This window comes from Camelina sativa, chromosome 4, assembly GCF_000633955.1.
Source record: "Camelina sativa cultivar DH55 chromosome 4, Cs, whole genome shotgun sequence".
In the NCBI taxonomy this organism is placed as follows: Eukaryota; Viridiplantae; Streptophyta; class Magnoliopsida; order Brassicales; family Brassicaceae; genus Camelina; species Camelina sativa.
In genome coordinates this window covers 22,073,337-22,093,335 of record NC_025688.1, presented here as the reverse complement: position 1 = coordinate 22,093,335, position 19,999 = coordinate 22,073,337, and the positions used below count along the sequence as shown (strand labels likewise).

Genomic DNA, 19,999 nt, shown 5'->3' with positions numbered 1-19,999 from the left:
TTTTTTTTTTTTTTTTTTTTTTTTTTTTTTTTTTTTTTTTTTTTTTTTTTTTTTTTTTTTTTTTTTTCTTTTTTATAATGCAGTATGAATGTTCCTCGCTATAAACTTGACAATGCTCAGAGAGTTCTTGGGTCAGGTTCTCTGGGTAGTTCTATGCTTGACCCAGAGACTGATACTGATTATTTGGAGTGGACACCAGAGTCTCGGGAACGCTATTGGTTTTTAAAAAATGCAGTCACAGAACGCAGCAAGAAGACCAAGCGTATTCGCTTATCTGCTTCAAGAGAAGCTACTGATTCTTCTTCCTTTGATCATTTCATCCCACTGGAGGAAGATGTTTTATCAAAGGACTGAATGATGGAAGAAGCATCGTGGGAGGATTACGTGCTGAATAAAACGCTAGAGTTTAACAGACTGACGAGGGAGCATCCCCATGATGTAAAAACGTGGCTAGCATTTGCTCATTTTCTAGACCGGGTTTTAAGTACGCAAGTTAATAAAGGAGATCGCCTGCAGACTTTAGACCAGAAGATTAGTATACTTGAGAAGGGTTTTGAACTTGACCCAGATAACGAAGAACTGTTTCTTGCACTTTTCGAGACTTGCGGAAGCAGAGACAGCACAGATCTATTAATCAGTAGATGCAAAAAGGCACTTATGCAGAATTCCGCTAGCTACAAGTTATGGAGGGAGTTGCTACATGTTCTTCAAGAAGAATTTTCCATATTCAAAGTCTCTGAAGTGAGAAATACGTATTCTTTGGCGATCTCGGCTCTTTCTTCTGCTTGCAGCAAGCCACATGGACAGGTTCTTGTTTTATAGTGCTAACTGATGAATCACTTCAATACTTATCTGTTTACTCTTATTATCAGCAGTTTGACATTGTAAGGTCTAACTCTATTTATCGGATTATGCAGGAGGATGCAACACCTAAACCATTGGATTCTGCTGCCATCCAGCAGGAACTCCTTTTAGTTGATATGCTAGTTAGCCTCTGCAGGTTTGAGTGGCAGGCTGGCTACCAGGAGCTGGCCACAGCGTTATTTCAAGCTGAAGTGGAATTTAGCATTTTCTGCCCATCTTCGTTGCTTACTGAACAGAGTAAAATAAGATCGTTTAAGGACTTTTGGAGCAGTAATGGTGCTAGAGTTGGAGAAGAAGGAGCTTTTGGATGGTCATTGTGGCTGGAGAAAAAGGAGGAAAACAGGCATAAAATTTTGGAAGTAGAATCCCCTGATGACAATGGGGTAGGTGGTTGGACAGTCTCAGGTAGAAATGGAGATAGTATTGCTTCAGCTAACACTGTAGAGGTCGGTGTTGATCGGGAGGGTCTGGATGAGGATATAGAAGACGAGATTAGCAAACCTGGAGATGATACTGAAGCTATGCTAAAGCCTGTCAGTGCTGCGGTCGATGATGAGGTTAAAAATACATCAACTTGGGTTAAATGGTTTGAAGAAGAGGTTTCTCGAGATTGCAGTCAATGGATGCCTACTCGGAAAACTGGTATCTATCACTACCTTTTACCATCATTATCTCTGTATCGTTTTGTTCATCTTTTCTCTTGGAGCATACAAAGGTCTAATTGTGTCTACTGGCTTGGCTTTTGTCCAAGTGGGACTAATCGCTCAGCCTAGTAAATAAAGTTCAATCTCTGTAGATATGTTTAATAGGATTGACTTGCAATTTTATCTGAAAAAATGTAAGCATGGACTTCCAGCAACAGTTTGTCGTGGAGTGAGAAAATAAGTACCCTTGAAACATTGTCAGGTTCTATGCTAGAAAACTTGAGAAGTGTACATGAATGTTTGTCGAAATCAGATAGTGCCTACGGGTTCAGCTTGGGATCTCTTTTAGGTGGCAGCTGTGACATATCTATGCGGACTGCGATGATGAAATTTCTCCGCAATGCCATCTTGCTTTGTCTAAATGTTTTTCCCCACAACTACATTCTGGAAGAAGCTGTGCTTGTTGCAGAAGAGCTATTTGTAACAAATATGAAAACATGTGAGGTAGCAACTACACCATGCCAAGATTTGGCCGATCGTCTCCTGGAAAATTACCAGCAGGTAAGTCCCATTCCAATTTGTTGGTGTGGTCTGTTTTTTTCCTTCAGCTCACCTGAACTGATTCCTTCTCTATGAACAGGATCTATCACATTGTGGAGTTATTGCACTGCGACAAGCTGCTTCTGGAAATATGAACCGTGCAAGAGAACTCTTCGACATGGCACTGACTTCTATCTGTGGCCTCTCTAAGGTTAGTTTCCAGATCTTTTGGTTATCATGTGATACAACGTTCCATGAAACCTATTTTTTTATTATTATTCAAAAGAACTTCTAGATGAGTTATCATGGTTTTGTGATTGCTGATTCAAATTTTCACTTCCAGGAAACTGGTGCCCCCTCCCAGTTGTGAGCTTGCACAAGATAATATTTCATGGACGGATCATAGTAGAGTTATTTGTTATAAGACAGTCTTTTCTGGGTAATTTATAGGGAAGCATGACCTAGTGGAGATCGCTAGAATAGGTTTTCTTGTATACTTTATTTCTTGTGCACTTGTGCAGAGAAACATCAACCCAATTTCCACGATTGCTAAGTATATTTCACCTATCATTGCAGGGATTACAGTACAACGCTTCGTTGCTATGTTTATGGTATGCTGAATTGGAATTAGCCAATAGCGGTAGGGATACAGAATCATCATCTCGTGCTATGCACATTCTGTACTACCTGGGAAGTGGTCTAGCTTATATTCCTTATACTTCCGAGTCTTTAAGCATGCAAATCCCTAGAGCACGCCAAGGGTTTAAAGAGAAGCTTGAGAAGATAAGATCAGCATGGTCTAGTGGTGTCACTGATGATAAACCAGCAGCGCTTGTTTGTTCGGCAGCTCTATTTGAGGAGTTAACAAATAACCTTCCTGGTGCTGTTCAGATCCTAGAGCACATAATCAGTTCTGTTCTTCCAGGTTATTTCCTAGATCAATAACCGTGTTCTCTTACTGATTTCCATACTAGTATACATGAGCATGACTGCATCAGAAATGTTTTCCATGTACAGATAAATTTTCATGCATGCACTATTTATCTGTATTTGTATCCAGGAAGAGAAAGCAAAAGTCATCAACTTGAACTCTTGTTCAATTATTATGCGAGAATGCTTCAGAGACACCAGGACGATCGAACTTTCTCACAACTTCGGATCCCCATATCAGACGGACTGAAACTGTATCCTCTCAATCCGGAGCTTTATCGAGCTTTGGTGAACATCTGTAGTCACCGTACGACATCCCATAGACTGAGAATGATGTTTGATGACTATTCCCGCAAGTAAGCTTTTTTCACAAACTTTGTTAAAATTCTCACGAGAACTGCGTAATGTAGATATTGGATGCTTAGCTTAGTTAAAGACGAACAGTTACATGTTTATGGTCTTCCTCCTAGAAGAAGGATCGATGCTAAACTAGTTTAATATGTTAATCATGCAGGAATTCATCTGTCGTTGTTTGGCTATTGGCACTTTCTTATGAGTTGAATAAAGAAGACTCCTCACACAGAATCCGTGGATTGTTTGAAAGGGCTTTTGCACAAGATACACTAAACAAGTCGGTCATTCTATGGCGTTGCTATATTGCATATGAGATCGACATCGCAAAAGATTTAGAAGCAGCTGCAAAGATTTACTACCGAGCTATACATGCATGCCCATGGTAAGAGCATATAACCAATCTAAATTTCTTTCTCCAGATTTTTTATATTTTTCGATAACACATTCATAACATAATGGCATGGCAGGTCGAAAAAACTATGGCTGGATGGGTTTAGGAAGCTGAGCTCAGTTTTGACGGTGGAACAGATGTCACCGTTACAAAAACTGATGCTGGCCAAGGAACTGAACATTAGGACAGATATTCACGAGATTATGCAGGGATGAGATCATTAAAAATGTATATACAGTTATGCTCTGTTCTGGAACATTAGGACAGATATTCACGAGATTCCTTATGCACAGGGATGAGATCATTGAAAATGTATATACAGTTATGCTCTGTTCTGGAACATTAGGATTTAGGACAGATATTCACGAGATTCTTGTTATGCAGGGATGAGATCATTGAAAATGTATATATAGTTAGTTATGCTCTGTTCTGGTTATTGAGAATTTACCAAGTGTAGGAGAAGAAAATGAAATGACCGTATCCGCAAGTATTCATCTGTCCCTTCGCTTTTTTTTTTGCCTTTTTCCTGGTTCTGTAAAAGAACCATCCAAAATAACTAAGAACCATCCAAGATAATTACTGTTTAAGGTTTTTTTACCGTTACAGATATTTGCTAATTTGTAGTTTATACAGCCGCACATAATCTTACTGTATACTAATGCATCAAATACGTGACACGTGGTGTTGTTTTCAGCTGTTTACTGTTTGGATAATTGGATTTATCGTAACGATATACTGGGCTTGTTAGTAAAGCATATTAGTCACAGTTAACAGCATCTGATTAAGATAATAAGAGTACTCTCCTCTGTTCCTAATAGATTGTGATTTGTGAATCATAAAAAAGAGGATAGACACTTGTTGAGAGTCCTTAGATAATGAGCAAATTAGCTGTGTACTTTGAAGCATGTCAGACGAGGGAACATCTTAAGCAACTCTTCACGGCTTCGTTTCTGCAAAAAAATTTGTATCATGTGTTTTTTACTAAGTAAAGAGAAAAGTGTTGGATCTTCTTCAGCATCACCACAACATAGAAACTACTGATATACTGGAGAAAAAGTCACAGTACACACCTTGATGCCGATGCAGCCATTAACATCAAGAGTGGTGAGTGTAGTAGAGCATGTCTGCGAGAGAATCTCTAGACATCTATCAGTCACTCCTACTATTCCAAACAAGCTGCAATTTTTCGGTTTTTCATTGGATGGTGTCAGCAAAAATAATCACTGACAACAACAACAACAAAGCAAAATAGTTCTAGAATTGTAATAAAATTATACCTGAGAAATTCGAGGGAGGTACAACTATTAGCCATGGTAATCACGCCTGCATCTGTGATACGCACACACCTGCCACGTTTAAGAAGCATTTGGAATGAAAAACGCAGCTTCTTGCTTCTTATCTTTCTTGTAAGGGGGAGACTTAGCTTACCATGTCAAGTTGAGAGACTTTAGTTTGTTGCATTTAGCTATATCTCCAATCCCCTCATCAGATATATTCTGGCAACCAAAGCCGGACTCTTAGTTACAGATATGTATAAAAGATACGAATACCATTTTCAACATATATAATCTGTACTATGGATTTGCTAGCAATCAATCCCTGAGTTATACTCTACAAGACGGTGAAAGATAATCCAGGATCTCAATTAAACTCATCCATCCATCCACCAAGGAAAAAGGACAAATGCAACCAAATAAATGGGATTCATAGACTCCTACCTGAGCGCCACATAGATCCAAGAACCTTAAATCAGCTAGAAGTGATATTTTCTTGTAGGCTTTGTCTGTGAAGCTGCAAGAATATGCAGTATCAGTGCCAGGACTTAGAACAGCTAGCTTATCAATAAATCCAGAAACAAATAAATATGTGCTGACTATATATACCCTGAAAGAGCATAGAGGTTTAAGGTCTGGAGAGAGGAACATTTCTGTAGCACTTTAAGTAAACCATCATCTGTAATCTTAACACACCTGGTGGCATCATGAACAAAAAAAACCAAATACCATAATCCTTTAATGAAAATGTATAGAAATCATGCTTCCACCATTATAGACAGACAATCAACAAACGAAGAATGACATTATCCAAGAATGTTATGGATTATCTATCATCACCATGTAAAGACTTAAGCCTTTTTCAACTTACCTGGTGATATTCAGCGACTCTAATTCTTGATAACTTTCAGCTACTAGCCCCATACTTTTGTCCGTTAGGCTCTGCACATCCAAATCATATATTTTCACTTAATACAAACAGTGAACATCGAAGAGAAAGGGGTATCCATGTGTGTAAGACACTGCCATAATTACAGCAATCCATCAGGAATAAAACTCCAAGGATATATATAAACATACCTTGCAGCCACTTAGGTTCAAATCAATGATATGTCTGCAATGTTTCACTAGATGTCTAATGCCAGCATCGGTCACCCTGCCAAACATTATATCTAGAATTAGGCATGTCTCATGTGGTAAAATCAGGAAGTTTGAAACCAATGAGTCAGACAGAATACTACCTCACGTTCCAGTAGATAGAGAAAACTTTTAACTTGGGACATATGCTAGTTATATCTTCGATTCCACTGTCCGAAATCTTTTGGCACCCATTAAGATTCAAGCATTCTAAACTTAAGAGAGCATCCGGGCACTGTCATATAGCAAGCCAATACAATATTTTCAGAAACTCAAACGGCTAGAACGATTCACGTAGTCAGAAACATAAAGTCGTGAGTAAATTACTGGTAGAGTCTGCGAAAAAAAGTTACCCGGGCTTTCACAAGTTTAAGATGGCTGTCCACAACACCTTGGGCAAATTCAAGATTGATATGCTTCACTTGCCGATATCTTGGCTACACAATTTGAGACCACGATGAGTGACTTCTGCTCAAACTTGGCCAAAAACTAAAAGTATCAAACTTTTAACATTAACTAACCAAGGACAGAGCAGCTAAAAGCCGATCCCCTGCATTGGTCATCTCGCGCAAATCAATGTTCTGAAAGAGAACAATAAACACTTTGAATCAGATTAAGTATAGAAAAATTCGAAAACTTGGATTTGTTACCAGCCAAATAGTCAAAAAGTCAAAAAGAGAAGAAGTAAAAAAGTTTTGTTACCAGCCAAATAGAAGGGTAGGAGACGAGGGTGCGATAAAGCCAAGGGCTAACAAGAAGTAGTGATATTAGATCTGTCTGAGGCAATCTCGAGCTCACTAATCTCATCACGCTTGTTACTATCTCTCTTCTCCATGTCTCCGCTTCCTCTTCTGTCACTTTCTTCGCTTCCATGACTCTCAAATCCAAGCTTTGCGATAAAAAAATTTCTACCAGGACTAGAATCTAGGAAAAGCTTGAACTTTTAAACGAGCCAAGTCTTCTCGAGTCGACGAATAGAACTTGTTTCAGTAGATTTGATTGTACCGCAGACCAAAGTTCGAAGTTTTTAGGTTCTGTCCGCAAAACTAAAAAACCAATTCGCGAAGCCACTAATTTAAAAGGCTTACCTTTACCTTAACTATAGCCTGTGGGTGGGCCTTGAGTTTAAAAAGTCGGAAAATCTCGCTTTTAGACACCTTCAGGAATTTCGTCGAGCACATTGTGTGCACTACTCTTACTCACTTCTCTCTGTTCTTCCAAGTTCCAATGATGATGTTTTTCTAAAACTAAACCCCGAGAGAGAGAGAGAAACACTAAACCCTAAAACCCATTAAGCAGTTTCAATTACAGATCATCCAATTTCCGCATTTTTCTTTCATCAAATCACTTATAGATGTTAGTCAAATCCCAAAGCTTTCTCTTTTCAGTGAGTAAGCTGCTGTTTCATCAGCATCAACAATGGCGAGGAATGGGTGCTATGACAAAAGTGAGACTCAAGTGGGTGAAGAACAAGAACCTTGATCACGTCATTGATACCGAGACCGATCTCAAAGCAGCTTGCATCCTCAAAGACGCCATTAACCGATCTCCCACCGGTTTCCTCACCGCAAAATCCGTCTCCGATTGGCAAAAACTCTTAGGTCTCACCGTCCCTGTTCTCCGCTTCTTGCGCAGGTATCAAAATCAGATTAAAATTCAAAACCTTTGATAGAAACTTGTAAAAGACTGCTACTTGAAAAAAAAGTCGACTTTTTTTTTTATTTTTTTTTGCAGGTATCCGACTCTGTTTCACGAGTTCCCGCATGCTCGTTACGCGAGCTTACCGTGTTTCAAGCTAACGGACACAGCACTAATGCTTCACTCACAGGAAGAGATTATTCATCAAAGCCACGAGGCTGATACAGTGGAGAGACTATGTAGAGTTTTGATGATGACGAGAACAAAAACTGTCTCTCTCAGATCACTACATTCTCTCAAGTTCGATCTTGGTTTACCTGATAACTACGAGAAGACGCTAGTCATGAAGTACCCTGATCATTTCTGTTTCGTCAAGGCCTCTAATGGGAACCCCTGTCTAAAGCTTGTAAAATGGCATGACGAATTCGCATTCTCGTCCCTGCAGAAGCGGAACGAGAGCATTGTTATTGCCGGGGAGGATTCTAGTTACCGCGACTTCAAAAGAGGTCAGTCCACATTGACGTTCCCTATGAGTTTTCCTAGAGGTTATGGAGCGCAGAAGAAGGTCAAAGCATGGATGGATGAGTTTCAAAAACTTCCTTACATTTCTCCTTACGATGACTCGAGCAACATTGACCCTGAAAGCGATCTCATGGAGAAACGAGCTGTGGGAGTTCTGCACGAGCTCCTGAGCTTGACTATCCACAAGAAAACCAAGAGGAACTACTTGAGAAGCATGAGAGCGGAGCTTAATATTCCTCATAAGTTCACTCGTCTGTTCACTCGATACCCCGGGATTTTCTACCTCTCATTGAAGTGTAAGACAACAACTGTGATTCTCAAAGAAGGGTATCGTCGAGGAAAACTAGTGAATCCGCATCCTCTCACTCGTCTTCGTGATAAGTTCTATCATGTGATGAGAACAGGGTTTCTTTACCGGGCTAGAGGGTTAGGCATGGTCTCTCAAGAGGAACTTTTGCTTGATAAGCCAGAGGATGACCTTGCGGAAGAAGGCTCTGAAGAAGAAGAGATTGTGGAAGGAAGCGAGCTTGAAGAAGATTCCGAAGATGAATAGCAACAGTTGTTTTGTTGTTCACACCATTTTAACTGCATTTTATCTCTTATGTAATGGAACGGAGTTTGAATTATGTAAGCATAATAAAGTCCATAAAAGGATATAAAGAGAGATTGTTTTTCCACCAAGAAAGATTGTCAAACAACAAAAGGGAAACAAAAAGACAATTTGGATTTCAAACTAACAAATGAAATTGTTAGAAGAAACCATGAACAAGATCAAAATCGGAAAAAAACTACTGTCTATCTTTTAGGACAAATCCTAAAAATAGCTTCAAAAACGGAGAGATTCACCTGATAGCAACGATTAGTTAAATCTATCTCTTGAATGTGAGATCTCAAAAGTGGGGGCAAAATACATGTGCTCTCTTGGGAATGTAGAAGATAAGAAATAAATAGTCAGGTTAAAAAGAGAAAAAATTGGGGAGCCTAGTCGGCTAATCCCAAGCACTGGTCACTCCAGCACCATACCCACCGCTTGGAGCACCACCGTATCCACCACCACCATAGCCTCCTCCGCCATAGTAATCACTGCCACCGCCACCGCCACCGCCTCCTCTACTGTAAGAACCTTCCTTTCTGAAGTCACGGCCACCAAACCGACCACCAGACCGTTTCTTACCACCACCAAATGAAGCACGTGAAGCGTATCGTGTGAGCCACTCAGGCACCTCTTGATTGGCTTCTTGCATCAGCTCAGCGAGCGGCCTAGCCAGTGATGAATTGTTCTCGTTAAAGAAGGCAGTTGCTACTCCAGATTTGCCTGCACGTCCTGTTCGTCCAATACGGTGGACATAGTCATCAATGTCATTTGGTAGATCAAAGTTTACAACATGAGCCACGTGGGGAATGTCAAGACCACGTGCTGCCACGTCTGTTGCAACCAAAATGGGTGTCCTCCCAGTTTTGAAGGACCTCAGTGCCACTTCTCTTTCCTTTGAATGTATAACAACACAAAGGAGTTAGTCAGATTTAGTCAACAGAGAACAAACTTATCGATCATGAACTTGAACGAGTTCATTTTAGCAAATATCATCCAGGTTTTTTTAACAAACATAGTTTTGTTTTAGCTTTAGTGGGAGTGAAGCATATGTATTACTCCACAATAGTAAGGTTTGATGTTCAGAATTACATCAACGAATTAAACTTCAATCAATCAACGAACCTGTTGTGTTCTATCCCCGTGAATGGAGGTTGCTGGAAACTCATTCATGCACAGCCAATTTTCCAAAGTATCAGCTCCCCTCTTTGTCTCCACGAAAACCAATGTCAATGCTTGCTGGTTTATAGAAAGAGCAGAAAGCCAGCATCGGTCAGAGGGTGAAAAATTATGATTTGTGTGACATGACTATAACAAATCTTGGATAAGTAAACAACAGATGGTAACTATCAAATTACCTTGTCTTGGGTCTCTCTCTGTGCGTGAAGCAGGTCCATGAGATGGCTTCTCTTGTCAGACTCCTGGACAAACTCAACCCTTTGGGCAATTAAATCAGTACTTGAACCCACCCTTCCGACAGCCAAAAATATATAGTTTGACATGAAATCCGCTGCAAGTCTCTGTACACGAACAAAAAAGTATTATTAAAAGAAACGTTAAGAACCGATCACTCTTGTACGTGCTGAATATTATGCAGCTGTTCTCACATACGAATATAACACTCATAAGGCATATGACAATTGTGCCACTCTAAAACTAAATCATCAAAGATTCACCATCATGATCTGGGAAGGAACAAAGTTACAGATATAAAAGAAAGACCACTATTATCCTCTGACACATAACTACCATGCTACTTCACTAGAATAGACTTAATAAGAAAAGGGTGTCTCATGGACAAGTGAAACCAACCTGGATCTCCCTTGGAAATGTAGCACTGAACAACATTGTCTGTCTAACCCCACGTGGAGGCATGTCCATCTGTTCAACAATCTTTCTAATTTGTGGTTCAAAACCCATGTCCAGCATCCTGTCCGCCTCATCAAGAGCTAAAAATTTAATCATTTGCATGGAGACTCTAGCCCTCTCTAGCAAATCATTTAACCGGCCAGGAGTTGCCACAAGGATATCAACTCCCCTCTCGAGTTCCCTGAGCTGTATAAACAATAAAAAATGAGATCAACAAATTGATGCTTCAAAACTGTTTAACTAACACCTGCAAAAGATTAATTCCATATGTAATGCTAACTAACAAAGGAAAAAAGCGTGTAATATGCATGATTTGCATTATGCATTGCTGACTTCACAAAAGAGACTGACATTACGAAGGACAGAGCAGGCAGAATCCAATATCAGTAAGCATAAGCTACTACGATCATGTAACAAAATCAATCACAAGCTCACAACCAAGAATACAAAAATTTGTACTATAATTACCTGCTGGTTAATAGGTGTTCCTCCATAAGCAACAACAACCTTCACACCAGTTTGGTAGGAGAATTTTTTGGCTTCATCATGTATCTGCCAAAAAAATCACAGAATGAGAAACGTGTGTATATTAAAGTAAAATACACGGAAAATTTTCCCCAAAGAAACTCTATTCTATGAGGGAATGAGTAGACTCTCAGTGTTACCTGGCATGCCAACTCCCTTGTTGGTGAGAGGATGACTGCAAGAGGGTAAACCGTCCGTGAACCACGGGGTCTCTGTAGATGCTGATCTTTCATGATTCCGCTAATTATTGGAAAGCAAAAAGCAGCAGTCTTCCCAGACCCAGTCTGTGCACAGGCCATCAAGTCCCTCTCTGCAAGCAGTATTGGAATCGCATGACGCTGTACAGGTGTTGGCCTCACGTATTTGCACCTCCGGATGTTGAGATTTAATGCATCCCCAAGATCTATGTCAGCAAATGTGTTAACAGGAGGAGGCACGTCTCCCCCACTGGTCTCAACCGGAATATCTTCATAAGCATCAAAATTAATGCCAGTATTCTCCTGCTCGGTAAAGATCGGTTCTAACTCAGCATCATCTCCAAATGGATTTACTTCACGTTCTCTACGGTCCCACCCTCCACTTCTGTTGTTCCAGCCACCACCACCACCACCTCCTCCTCCTCCACCATAACCACCATATCCGGGGCGCCCTCCATCATTCCTATAGCCGCTGCCACCACCGCCACTGGGTGGAGGAGCCCATCGAGACCCAGCAGGTTGAGCACCATACCCAGGACGATCGTTTTGTGGCAAAGGAGCAGCAACAGGCGGCTCAGATGGCCTGTTACGTAGATGCGGGGGAACATAAGAACCTTTAGGCTTAGAACCGGCCTTCTCAGAATCAGCCACATCTGCCCATGATGAACTCATACTTGAAAAATTTGTGACGTCCTAAAACTATTGAGAAAAAAGTTGCAACTTCCCCAGCAGAAAACTTGACTTTTTAAATGCTTCTTAAGAACCTGGCAAATACCAAACAGGTCTCTATAGTTAACACAAACGCAATCACAGAAATCAATAACAAACAGCGAGGATTTATCAAAAATATATATAAGCTGGAAACCCACAGAATCCCAAAATCAAATCTATAATCAAACAAAATCAGGCCATCTGATAAGAATCAGAACCCAGCGAAAGCAAAATTAGAAAATCGAAAAGGGGTTTTCATACACCTGAAACGAAAGAAACCAAATGCATAGAGCAATGAAGGAACCCTAGGCTAGCTACCAAAACAAAAACACAAAAAAAAAAAACTCGAACGCGAAATCGAAATCGAGAGAGATAAAAAAATGAAGGAGACAAAAGGAGAGGATATAGAGAGAAAGAGAGAGAACCTCAACAATATCGGCAGAGAGAATCGAATCTGAATCAAAGCTAAGAAGAAATCAACGGTAGTCGTTCGTTCACCCAACGGAAAAGCTCGGAGGAGAGAAAAACCCTAAATTCGATGTTTCCTTTTGGATCGGAGGACACACACACAACGCGAGAGATAATACTGTGAGTTAAATATATTTAATAATGCTTCTTTTAATTTAATCTCTTCAATATGTATGTGACCAAAAACTATGAGATCAGCTTGTTTTGTTTTTTTTTTTAATATATAAATCTAAAATCTAATTATAAACCTATAAGAGTTGGGCCAAAAATTAAAATTAAAATTAAAATACCTTTACTACAACAATGTGAAATATAGTTTTTTTTTAATTGTATTTGATTGTATCTTAGATTTTCGAAAATAATGAAAGAAATATAATAGCATGTTAATTTTTGTTTTCAAACATAAATTTTATGTGAGTTCCAATCATTTTCACTCATGATTCTTTTTTTTAAATATAAATAAAATGAATGTTGGAGGAACTTCAACTTGAATAAGATTTTATTTTGTTTCCATTATCAACGTCTATTGGTAGTTGGAGATCTTTTTTGTTGGTTAAATCTAAAGCCACATTTTTTTTTGTCAATCAAATTCATTTCAATTAAACTTGAACAGTCGCATACAAGAGTCTTGTAAGATTGCTTTTGCGAGAGCATCAGCTTTCTTATTTTGCTCAATAGGAATAAACCGAAAAGAAATTTCTCGAAAAGTAGAAGAGACAACTAGGATATCATGTAGAATCTCATGGAGCTATTTATGAGGAGTCTCCGAGTTAATGACTTCAATCAATTGAGTCGAGGCTGAAGCTAGAGAGAGTTTTGATAAACCTAAGGTAGATCCGTAGATGCCTGTTTCAAAGCTTGGAGCATAGTGAGTCCTTCTAAAAAAATAAAGGTTTAAGTTTTTGTATAAACAAATTCAGTTACATACCTTTTTCATACCATATATAAATTTTGATGCATTATGTTTGAGACCAAAAAAAAAAAATCACTTCAAAGTTCAAACCAATTGGCAATTGTAGTCCAATTTTGTAAAGAAATAAATTAGTTTGCTTTAAATTGTTATCTAGCTAAAAACTGAAATCAATAAAACTTTACAATGTATTTTTGTATAATGTTTAATAATTAAGGTGAACACTTTTTTCAATGGTTGGTGATTATATTTTTATAGGGGATTTTATTAAAACCATGATTTTGGAGAATTTTATGGGATTTAGGAAATTTGGAATTTTGATAGATTTTAAGGAAGTTGATATGATTTATGGTAAAATTCTTTCAAATCCTACCTAAAACCATGAGATTTGGATTTCTGTATTTTTAACTAAACAAATCTTATCAAATCCTCTAGAATCCCTAAAACTAATTAAAATCCAAATCCACAAACTGTTTTGAATAACAATAGAGTTTTAGGTAAATTTTTAAATAACAGTGGATTTCAGAAGATTTTTAAAATCCATAATTAAATAACATAGAATTTGTAAATTTTACACAAATCACTCAAAATGTCAAGTTGAATAGACCCATAGTGTTTTTTTTGGTTTAATTGAGGAATAAAATCGATTTTACAATATTATATGTACTATTTGAATAATTTAGAAAGTAGAGGGTTTTGTTTGTCACCTTGTCTAATAGATCTCAAAGGAGAGGGTATTATAGTCAATTGAGGAAACGGCTCGAAAGCTACAAACCCACTCGCCACTTCCCTTCACGCGCCCCTTCTCATTGCGAGTTCCTCTCACTCTTCTGCGCTTCGAGAAAGAGAGAGAGAGAGAGAGAGAGAAAGGGAAGAAAAAAAAAGCGAAGAAGACGCAGAAACCATCCAATTTAGGGTTAGGGCTGCCCCCTAATCTGGAAACCTGTTGCTGGTTTCTGATCTGTGTTTTTCGGATCCAAAAAGATGGGCGCGAATTCGCTTCCGACTGATGCAACCCTCGATCTAGATGAGCAGATCTCGCAGCTCATGCAGTGCAAGCCCCTCTCTGAGCAACAGGTACCCTGCGTTTTCTAGCTTTCCTCACACCCTTTTCGTTTTTTTCTCCTTTTCAATTGGATCTGCAAATTTGTATATGTGTCTTTTTCCCCCCGGTTGAGCTTCGACTGTTCCGATGATTGGATCTCAGATTGGATTTTTTTATTCTGTGTGTATCTGATTATCTGATTTGATGTTTGATTTCACGTCAGTTTTATGGGTTGGAAAAAAAATTTGCCATTTCAATTTTATTGTTTCAAGATGAATTTTGGGTTCTGAATTAACTCGCATTTTGATATGAACCATAGCCAAAGTTATCATTTTGAACATATGATAAATAGTTTTTAGCTTGTGTGACTAGTTTCGGATTTTTTCAATCGGGGGAAAAATATGTAAAATGATAAATAGTTTTTAGCTTGTGTGTGTGAGAGAGAGGTTGCAACTTGGTTGAAGACCTTCTGGGACTAATATCGGGGAAAAGTGATCAATAGCTGTAAAATATCTTTTTGGTGTATCTAATTTTTTGACATTCTAATGTTATGGTTTTGATACTAGATATTAGTTCTAGTCATGTACCTCATGTACCTCTTTAGGAAGGGAAAAGTGAGAAAAGATGAATTTTTCATGTGCAGTATTGTTTTATTTGCTTTAGGTTAGAGCATTATGCGAGAAAGCTAAGGAGATCTTGATGGATGAAAGCAACGTTCAGGTCAGTTCTTCTTCTTGCATCTCTTGGCAATTATAATTCCCATCTGATGGATTGTGTAAAGCCTCTTTTCATTTAAGGACACATTCATTTTGTTTGGTTTAAGTAGACTTAAATTAAAACAATTTCCTTTATGCAGCCTGTTAAAAGCCCTGTGACAATCTGCGGTGATATTCATGGACAGTTCCATGATCTTGCAGAGCTTTTCCGTATAGGGGGAAAGGTAATCTCTCTAACTCTTATTGAGATGCACAATGGACATATAGATGAACGTTTTGTTTTTTATTCAGCCTCCATCTTTTCTAGCAATTATAAGTCTTGGATGGGGATACAAAATCTGTCTGGATGCTCACTGAATAATTAGAATATATTGGAGCCTTTTCTGAGGGGTTATATTTAAAAGTAGTGCTGGAGTTTTGTTGTCCATCTACCACCAGCTTTGACAAAACCTGATGAGTGTTCATCTTTCGCTCTTTTTGCAGTGCCCTGATACCAACTATCTGTTTATGGGAGACTATGTTGACCGTGGATATTATTCTGTCGAAACTGTTACGGTACCAAGTTTATACCATATGCACACGTCGTTTTTGTTCAATAATGATATTCTGATTTCCAAGTAGAAATACATATCCTGTCTTCTTATACTGCTGTTAAATCAAATATACTGTCCATACTGGATTTATGTATGTTAGTTAGATTTACCTTTCTCATGGTTTTTCTTTCTTTTAAATTCCATTTACAGCTGTTAGTTGGCTTGAAAGTACGGTATCCGCAGCGAATCACTATTCTTAGAGGAAACCATGAAAGTCGTCAGGTAAACTATCTTTGATGGAACCCTCTTATAATTACAATTTATTTTATTCATTTCTATGCTGTATACATTTTCGAGTAAACTATGGTTTTACTAGAGTTTATTTGCTTGCAACTTTCTGTCCGCCAAGTTTTTTATCTGACTCATGGCTTAATACACTTTTTGTTCGCTCTGGCAGATTACTCAGGTTTATGGATTTTATGATGAATGTCTGCGAAAGTGAGTCTCCTGGAAAACACCTTTATGTTGTATAAGCTGCTAACTCGCTTTTTTTCATGTCATTATACATCTTCTTTAACTAATACTCTGCATGTCTTTATGGTTGCTGTTGTTTCTGCTCGTTTTTGCTGATGGGAGAATATCAATTTTCCTTTCATTTTTTTTTCTAGTCCTGGCTAGTTTGTATTGATCTTCCGGACTAATATTGCTTTACTCATTTGACTATTCTCATGGTATTTTTCATACCTTGTTAGTTAGTGCTAATCAAAAAGTGAGCTTGATACGACATGTCTTCTTCTACGCCTGTAGAAAGAATTTTTTGGTTATTTCGTTTGGATTTTGCTTAACAAAGCTTGCTTGTACTTGCAGGTATGGCAATGCAAATGTTTGGAAAATATTTACAGACCTCTTTGACTATTTCCCACTGACAGCCTTGGTTAGTACTTAGTACATACACTGCATCATTCATTTCATTCCACTCCTACAATATTGTCTGTTCTGGCGCTCTTAATATTAAATTCATTCAGAAGATTGAATTTTTTTGATGCATTCTTGTGCGTGTGTTAGCTAGTTGGCAAGTTTCACTTTAATTTGAGATGGTTTGTATCTAGAAAGCTGTGAATGACAATATAAACTGCAATCGCTACTTATACTTAATATAACTTGTCTGATTGAACTGATGGCTTCTTAAGAGTGTTCGTTCCGAAAAAATAACGAGGCTGTTCTTCTCATGTCGTTTATCCTTGTTTACAGGTCGAGTCGGAAATATTCTGCCTTCATGGTGGATTGTCACCATCTATTGAGACACTTGACAACATTAGGAACTTCGATCGAGTTCAAGAAGTTCCGCATGAAGGACCTATGTGTGACTTATTATGGTCTGATCCTGATGACAGATGTGGCTGGGGCATCTCTCCTCGTGGTGCCGGATATACATTTGGTCAGGTATTGAATTATGAAGCCTTAGTTTCAGAAGCTTGCCTTTTTTTGGTTCCAAATAAGTGTGTAATTGACTTTCTTTTTTCTCAATTTTGTTTCCATAGGACATTTCCGAACAATTCAATCACACTAACAACTTAAAGCTGATCGCCCGAGCGCATCAGCTGGTTATGGATGGATTCAACTGGGCTCACGTAATACAATCAAACTCATTTTCCCTGCATGCCAAATCTAAGATTCTTAGCTCACTATGTTAAAAAAATATATTCCCGTTGACAGGAGCAAAAGGTGGTTACTATATTCAGTGCACCAAACTATTGCTATCGCTGTGGAAACATGGCTTCAATTCTTGAGGTCGATGACTGCAGGAACCACACGTTCATTCAGGTCTTTTCCCAAACTATGTCCAGATATCTTCGTTTTGACTTTTTTTTTGTGGGGAATGAAAACTAACAGAGTCTAAATCATACAACAGTTTGAACCAGCACCAAGGAGAGGCGAGCCAGATGTCACTCGAAGGACACCCGACTACTTCCTATGAAGACACTCAGCTCCTCCTGCAGCGGCGAAGTCCAGTTGTTGGTTTTTGAAGATCTCTGCTTATTCCATTTGGTTAACGCATTTGTGTTCCAGGTTGCTTAAAATCAATTTAGCCCTCTCCCTTGAAATAGTGTAATATAGGCAAAGAGGTCAATGAACTTTAAAACCTCTCATGAACATGTGTTTGGCTGAACTTATTTAGCTCCCTTTTGCATCAGAATATGTTTATTGTGAGAGATTATTTCGATTTATTTAATGTTATTCTTCCCCTTTGTTCCATATTTCTGTATTTGCACCCTTTTAATTCAACTCTAATCAATATAAAGTTCTTCAAAGCCACAAGGCCCACAACTATGGAGACTTTTTGTATCGCCAAGTTATGAACAATGTTAAAGCATTGATTTTATAAAACACAATGGAGCTGTTACTACAAGTTAATATAAGAGAATATGGAGGGAACAAGATCAACAACGGACCAGGCAAGGCCTGCGTATTGGAAGAACCTTATTCCAGTGTCAATATCAAACGAGTCCTGGCACAAGAACTCACATAGTCTCTGCAAATACCCAACCGAGTACTTGCTTTCGTCTGTCTTCTTCCCATTTGCATGCACGTTGTCGAGCTTGAGCTTAGGAATGTATGTGCTGGATCTTATTGGAATCCCAAGTGCACTGGATACTGTTGGTAAGATCCATTTTGCAAGGGATTTACTGCAGAATTTAACTAAGAGTATTGTCGGTATTCCTACCATAACTCTCCCAATGTAGGCTGCTAGCGGGAGCTCCGGTGAGAAGACTTGTGGGACTGCTTCATGGTGAAATTGGCTGTACGTTTGTTGGACTCCAGTCACCTACGACAAGTAAAACCGCCATTTAAGGTCATTGTCTGAATTAACCATTTATACTTTTGCACTATATAACATATCTGGATTGCTTACGATTCCTAGTGTAACTCCGTTGAAGGCGGTGTGATATTCGTAGCTTGGAGTTGGGTGCTCGGGAGTTGGATAAGCGAAGAGTAATAAGAAACTCAGAGCAGTCCAGAAGGAGCTAACTGAACAATCCGTAGCCATAGCTTATTTATCATTTAGTGTTTAAATGTAGAAGCATTTGTAAAACTAAGAGAAATGAAGCTTACCGTTCTGTTTTGAGGTAATAAAATCATCCATTTGTTCGTTGATGGTTAGCCATAGACCTAGAATCAAGACTCCTATGGCAAGACCACCAACGATATCGACCACACTGTGCATACCCAAGTAAATCCTTCCTAGGAAGAAAAATCAATGATGTCAATTGAGGAATCAAATACTTGCAAGGAATGTGTGTTTTCTCTGGTACGAGTGTTGATCTTACCGAAGGCGATTAGGGCTACCAACAAACAAGCAAGGGCAAATCCATAGTATTGGATAGACACATTTTCGTATCCGACAGATGATGACACATAGTGAAGTAGATATCTGAAACACCAACAAATAAAAGAGACAAAGTGTTAAAAAACCACAGCAACATTTGCTTTACAAAATGATGGGAAACAGATTACACGAAATGCTTCACATTTATCTGAATAAACAACTAGAAGCATCAAAGAGGGTAAAGAGTTTGCAGAAAACATACCCGGACAAACAAACAGTGTTAAGAGTATGAGAAGAAGGCAAGCCATATTCCATGGCATTGTCTTCCTCATCTTTGGTGGCAGTAATCCTTCTAACAGGTGGGCAGCTTGGCCTAGGAGCTGATATCACATCCTAAATACAGAACGACCGTATAAAAACAAACACTTCCTTCTTATAAAACTAATAGAATGTGTAAATAGAACACCAGTAAATAATACCTTAATGCAGTTTCCCAAGTAATCACAAAAAGCTATCAACAGAGTCATTTGCCTAGCCAATCTACCATGGCCACTCTGCAATTACACACTCATTACTTAGTAATCTTTTTAAAGGTTACAATCATATCCTCATAAGCCATATATATCTAAGAAGAGTAAAGATTACAACTTTGATGTTGAACAAGAAAGTTTACCCAGAAAAGCAAAGGCAAGAAAGCAGTGTAAAAAGGGACAGAGACAACACACGATAGCGCTGAGAAGAAAGCATCCAACACTCCATTCTGACATTTCTGCAAATCACCCCAACAAAAAAAAAAAAAAAAAAAAAAAAA

At 38.6% G+C, this 19,999-nt stretch overlaps 6 protein-coding genes across 8 annotated transcripts in view; 3 read left to right on the top strand and 3 right to left on the bottom strand.

The window, feature by feature from the left end:
• The window catches only part of LOC104781767 (protein NRDE2 homolog), a 6,094-nt gene extending 1,946 nt beyond the window's left edge, over window positions 1–4,148 (top strand). The window contains 8 exon segments of the mRNA XM_019244867.1: window positions 84–807; window positions 918–1,626; window positions 1,708–2,069; window positions 2,149–2,259; window positions 2,625–2,973; window positions 3,109–3,334; window positions 3,493–3,714; window positions 3,800–4,148. Coding sequence (XP_019100412.1) covers window positions 84–807; window positions 918–1,626; window positions 1,708–2,069; window positions 2,149–2,259; window positions 2,625–2,973; window positions 3,109–3,334; window positions 3,493–3,714; window positions 3,800–3,938 — 2,842 coding nt within the window. The 3' untranslated portion in view covers window positions 3,939–4,148.
• LOC104781766 (F-box protein At3g58530-like) lies at window positions 4,437–7,179 on the bottom strand. The gene is made up of 12 exons (XM_010506507.2): window positions 6,837–7,179; window positions 6,656–6,715; window positions 6,488–6,571; window positions 6,239–6,369; window positions 6,078–6,153; window positions 5,869–5,939; window positions 5,607–5,693; window positions 5,442–5,514; window positions 5,152–5,219; window positions 5,001–5,069; window positions 4,794–4,899; window positions 4,437–4,673 (listed from the first exon to the last, which is right to left on the bottom strand). The coding sequence occupies exons 1-12, from the start codon at window positions 7,005–7,007 to the stop codon at window positions 4,608–4,610; spliced, it is 1,062 nt and encodes a 353-aa protein (XP_010504809.1). The 5' UTR covers window positions 7,008–7,179; the 3' UTR covers window positions 4,437–4,607.
• Window positions 7,239–9,003, top strand: LOC104781762 (protein ROOT PRIMORDIUM DEFECTIVE 1). The gene is made up of 2 exons (XM_010506505.2): window positions 7,239–7,769; window positions 7,869–9,003. The coding sequence occupies exons 1-2, from the start codon at window positions 7,489–7,491 to the stop codon at window positions 8,845–8,847; spliced, it is 1,260 nt and encodes a 419-aa protein (XP_010504807.1). The 5' UTR covers window positions 7,239–7,488; the 3' UTR covers window positions 8,848–9,003.
• LOC104781763 (DEAD-box ATP-dependent RNA helicase 11) lies at window positions 8,947–12,781 on the bottom strand. The gene is made up of 7 exons (XM_010506506.2): window positions 12,614–12,781; window positions 11,421–12,241; window positions 11,224–11,307; window positions 10,699–10,941; window positions 10,245–10,406; window positions 10,012–10,125; window positions 8,947–9,781 (listed from the first exon to the last, which is right to left on the bottom strand). Exons 2-7 carry the CDS (start codon window positions 12,147–12,149, stop codon window positions 9,284–9,286), a joined length of 1,830 nt encoding a protein of 609 aa, XP_010504808.1. The 5' UTR covers window positions 12,150–12,241; window positions 12,614–12,781; the 3' UTR covers window positions 8,947–9,283.
• LOC104781761 (serine/threonine-protein phosphatase PP2A-3 catalytic subunit) lies at window positions 14,357–18,116 on the top strand. 2 transcript variants are annotated; one of them, XM_010506504.1, is made up of 11 exons: window positions 14,357–14,643; window positions 15,275–15,331; window positions 15,468–15,551; window positions 15,811–15,882; window positions 16,071–16,142; window positions 16,318–16,358; window positions 16,728–16,794; window positions 17,112–17,303; window positions 17,402–17,491; window positions 17,577–17,684; window positions 17,773–18,116. In XM_010506504.1, the coding sequence occupies exons 1-11, from the start codon at window positions 14,551–14,553 to the stop codon at window positions 17,836–17,838; spliced, it is 942 nt and encodes a 313-aa protein (XP_010504806.1). In that variant the 5' UTR covers window positions 14,357–14,550; the 3' UTR covers window positions 17,839–18,116. The 2 variants fall into 2 exon arrangements, with proteins under 2 accessions (XP_010504806.1, XP_019100411.1); XM_019244866.1 differs by having other exon boundaries at window positions 14,594–14,652; window positions 15,280–15,331.
• Window positions 18,161–19,999, bottom strand: part of LOC104781760 (lipid phosphate phosphatase delta) — a 2,428-nt gene continuing 589 nt past the window's right edge. Inside the window, exons 2-8 of one of the 2 annotated variants that reach the window (XM_010506502.2) lie at window positions 19,862–19,957; window positions 19,668–19,742; window positions 19,451–19,581; window positions 19,190–19,293; window positions 18,975–19,103; window positions 18,775–18,890; window positions 18,161–18,687 (exon numbers count right to left, since the gene is read on the bottom strand). In XM_010506502.2, the coding sequence (XP_010504804.1) occupies window positions 18,265–18,687; window positions 18,775–18,890; window positions 18,975–19,103; window positions 19,190–19,293; window positions 19,451–19,581; window positions 19,668–19,742; window positions 19,862–19,957 (1,074 nt within the window). In that variant the 3' untranslated portion in view covers window positions 18,161–18,264. Of the gene's footprint in view, window positions 18,688–18,774; window positions 18,891–18,974; window positions 19,104–19,189; window positions 19,294–19,450; window positions 19,582–19,667; window positions 19,743–19,861; window positions 19,958–19,999 lie in introns of those variants that run through there. The other variant, XM_010506503.2, reaches the window with a different exon arrangement.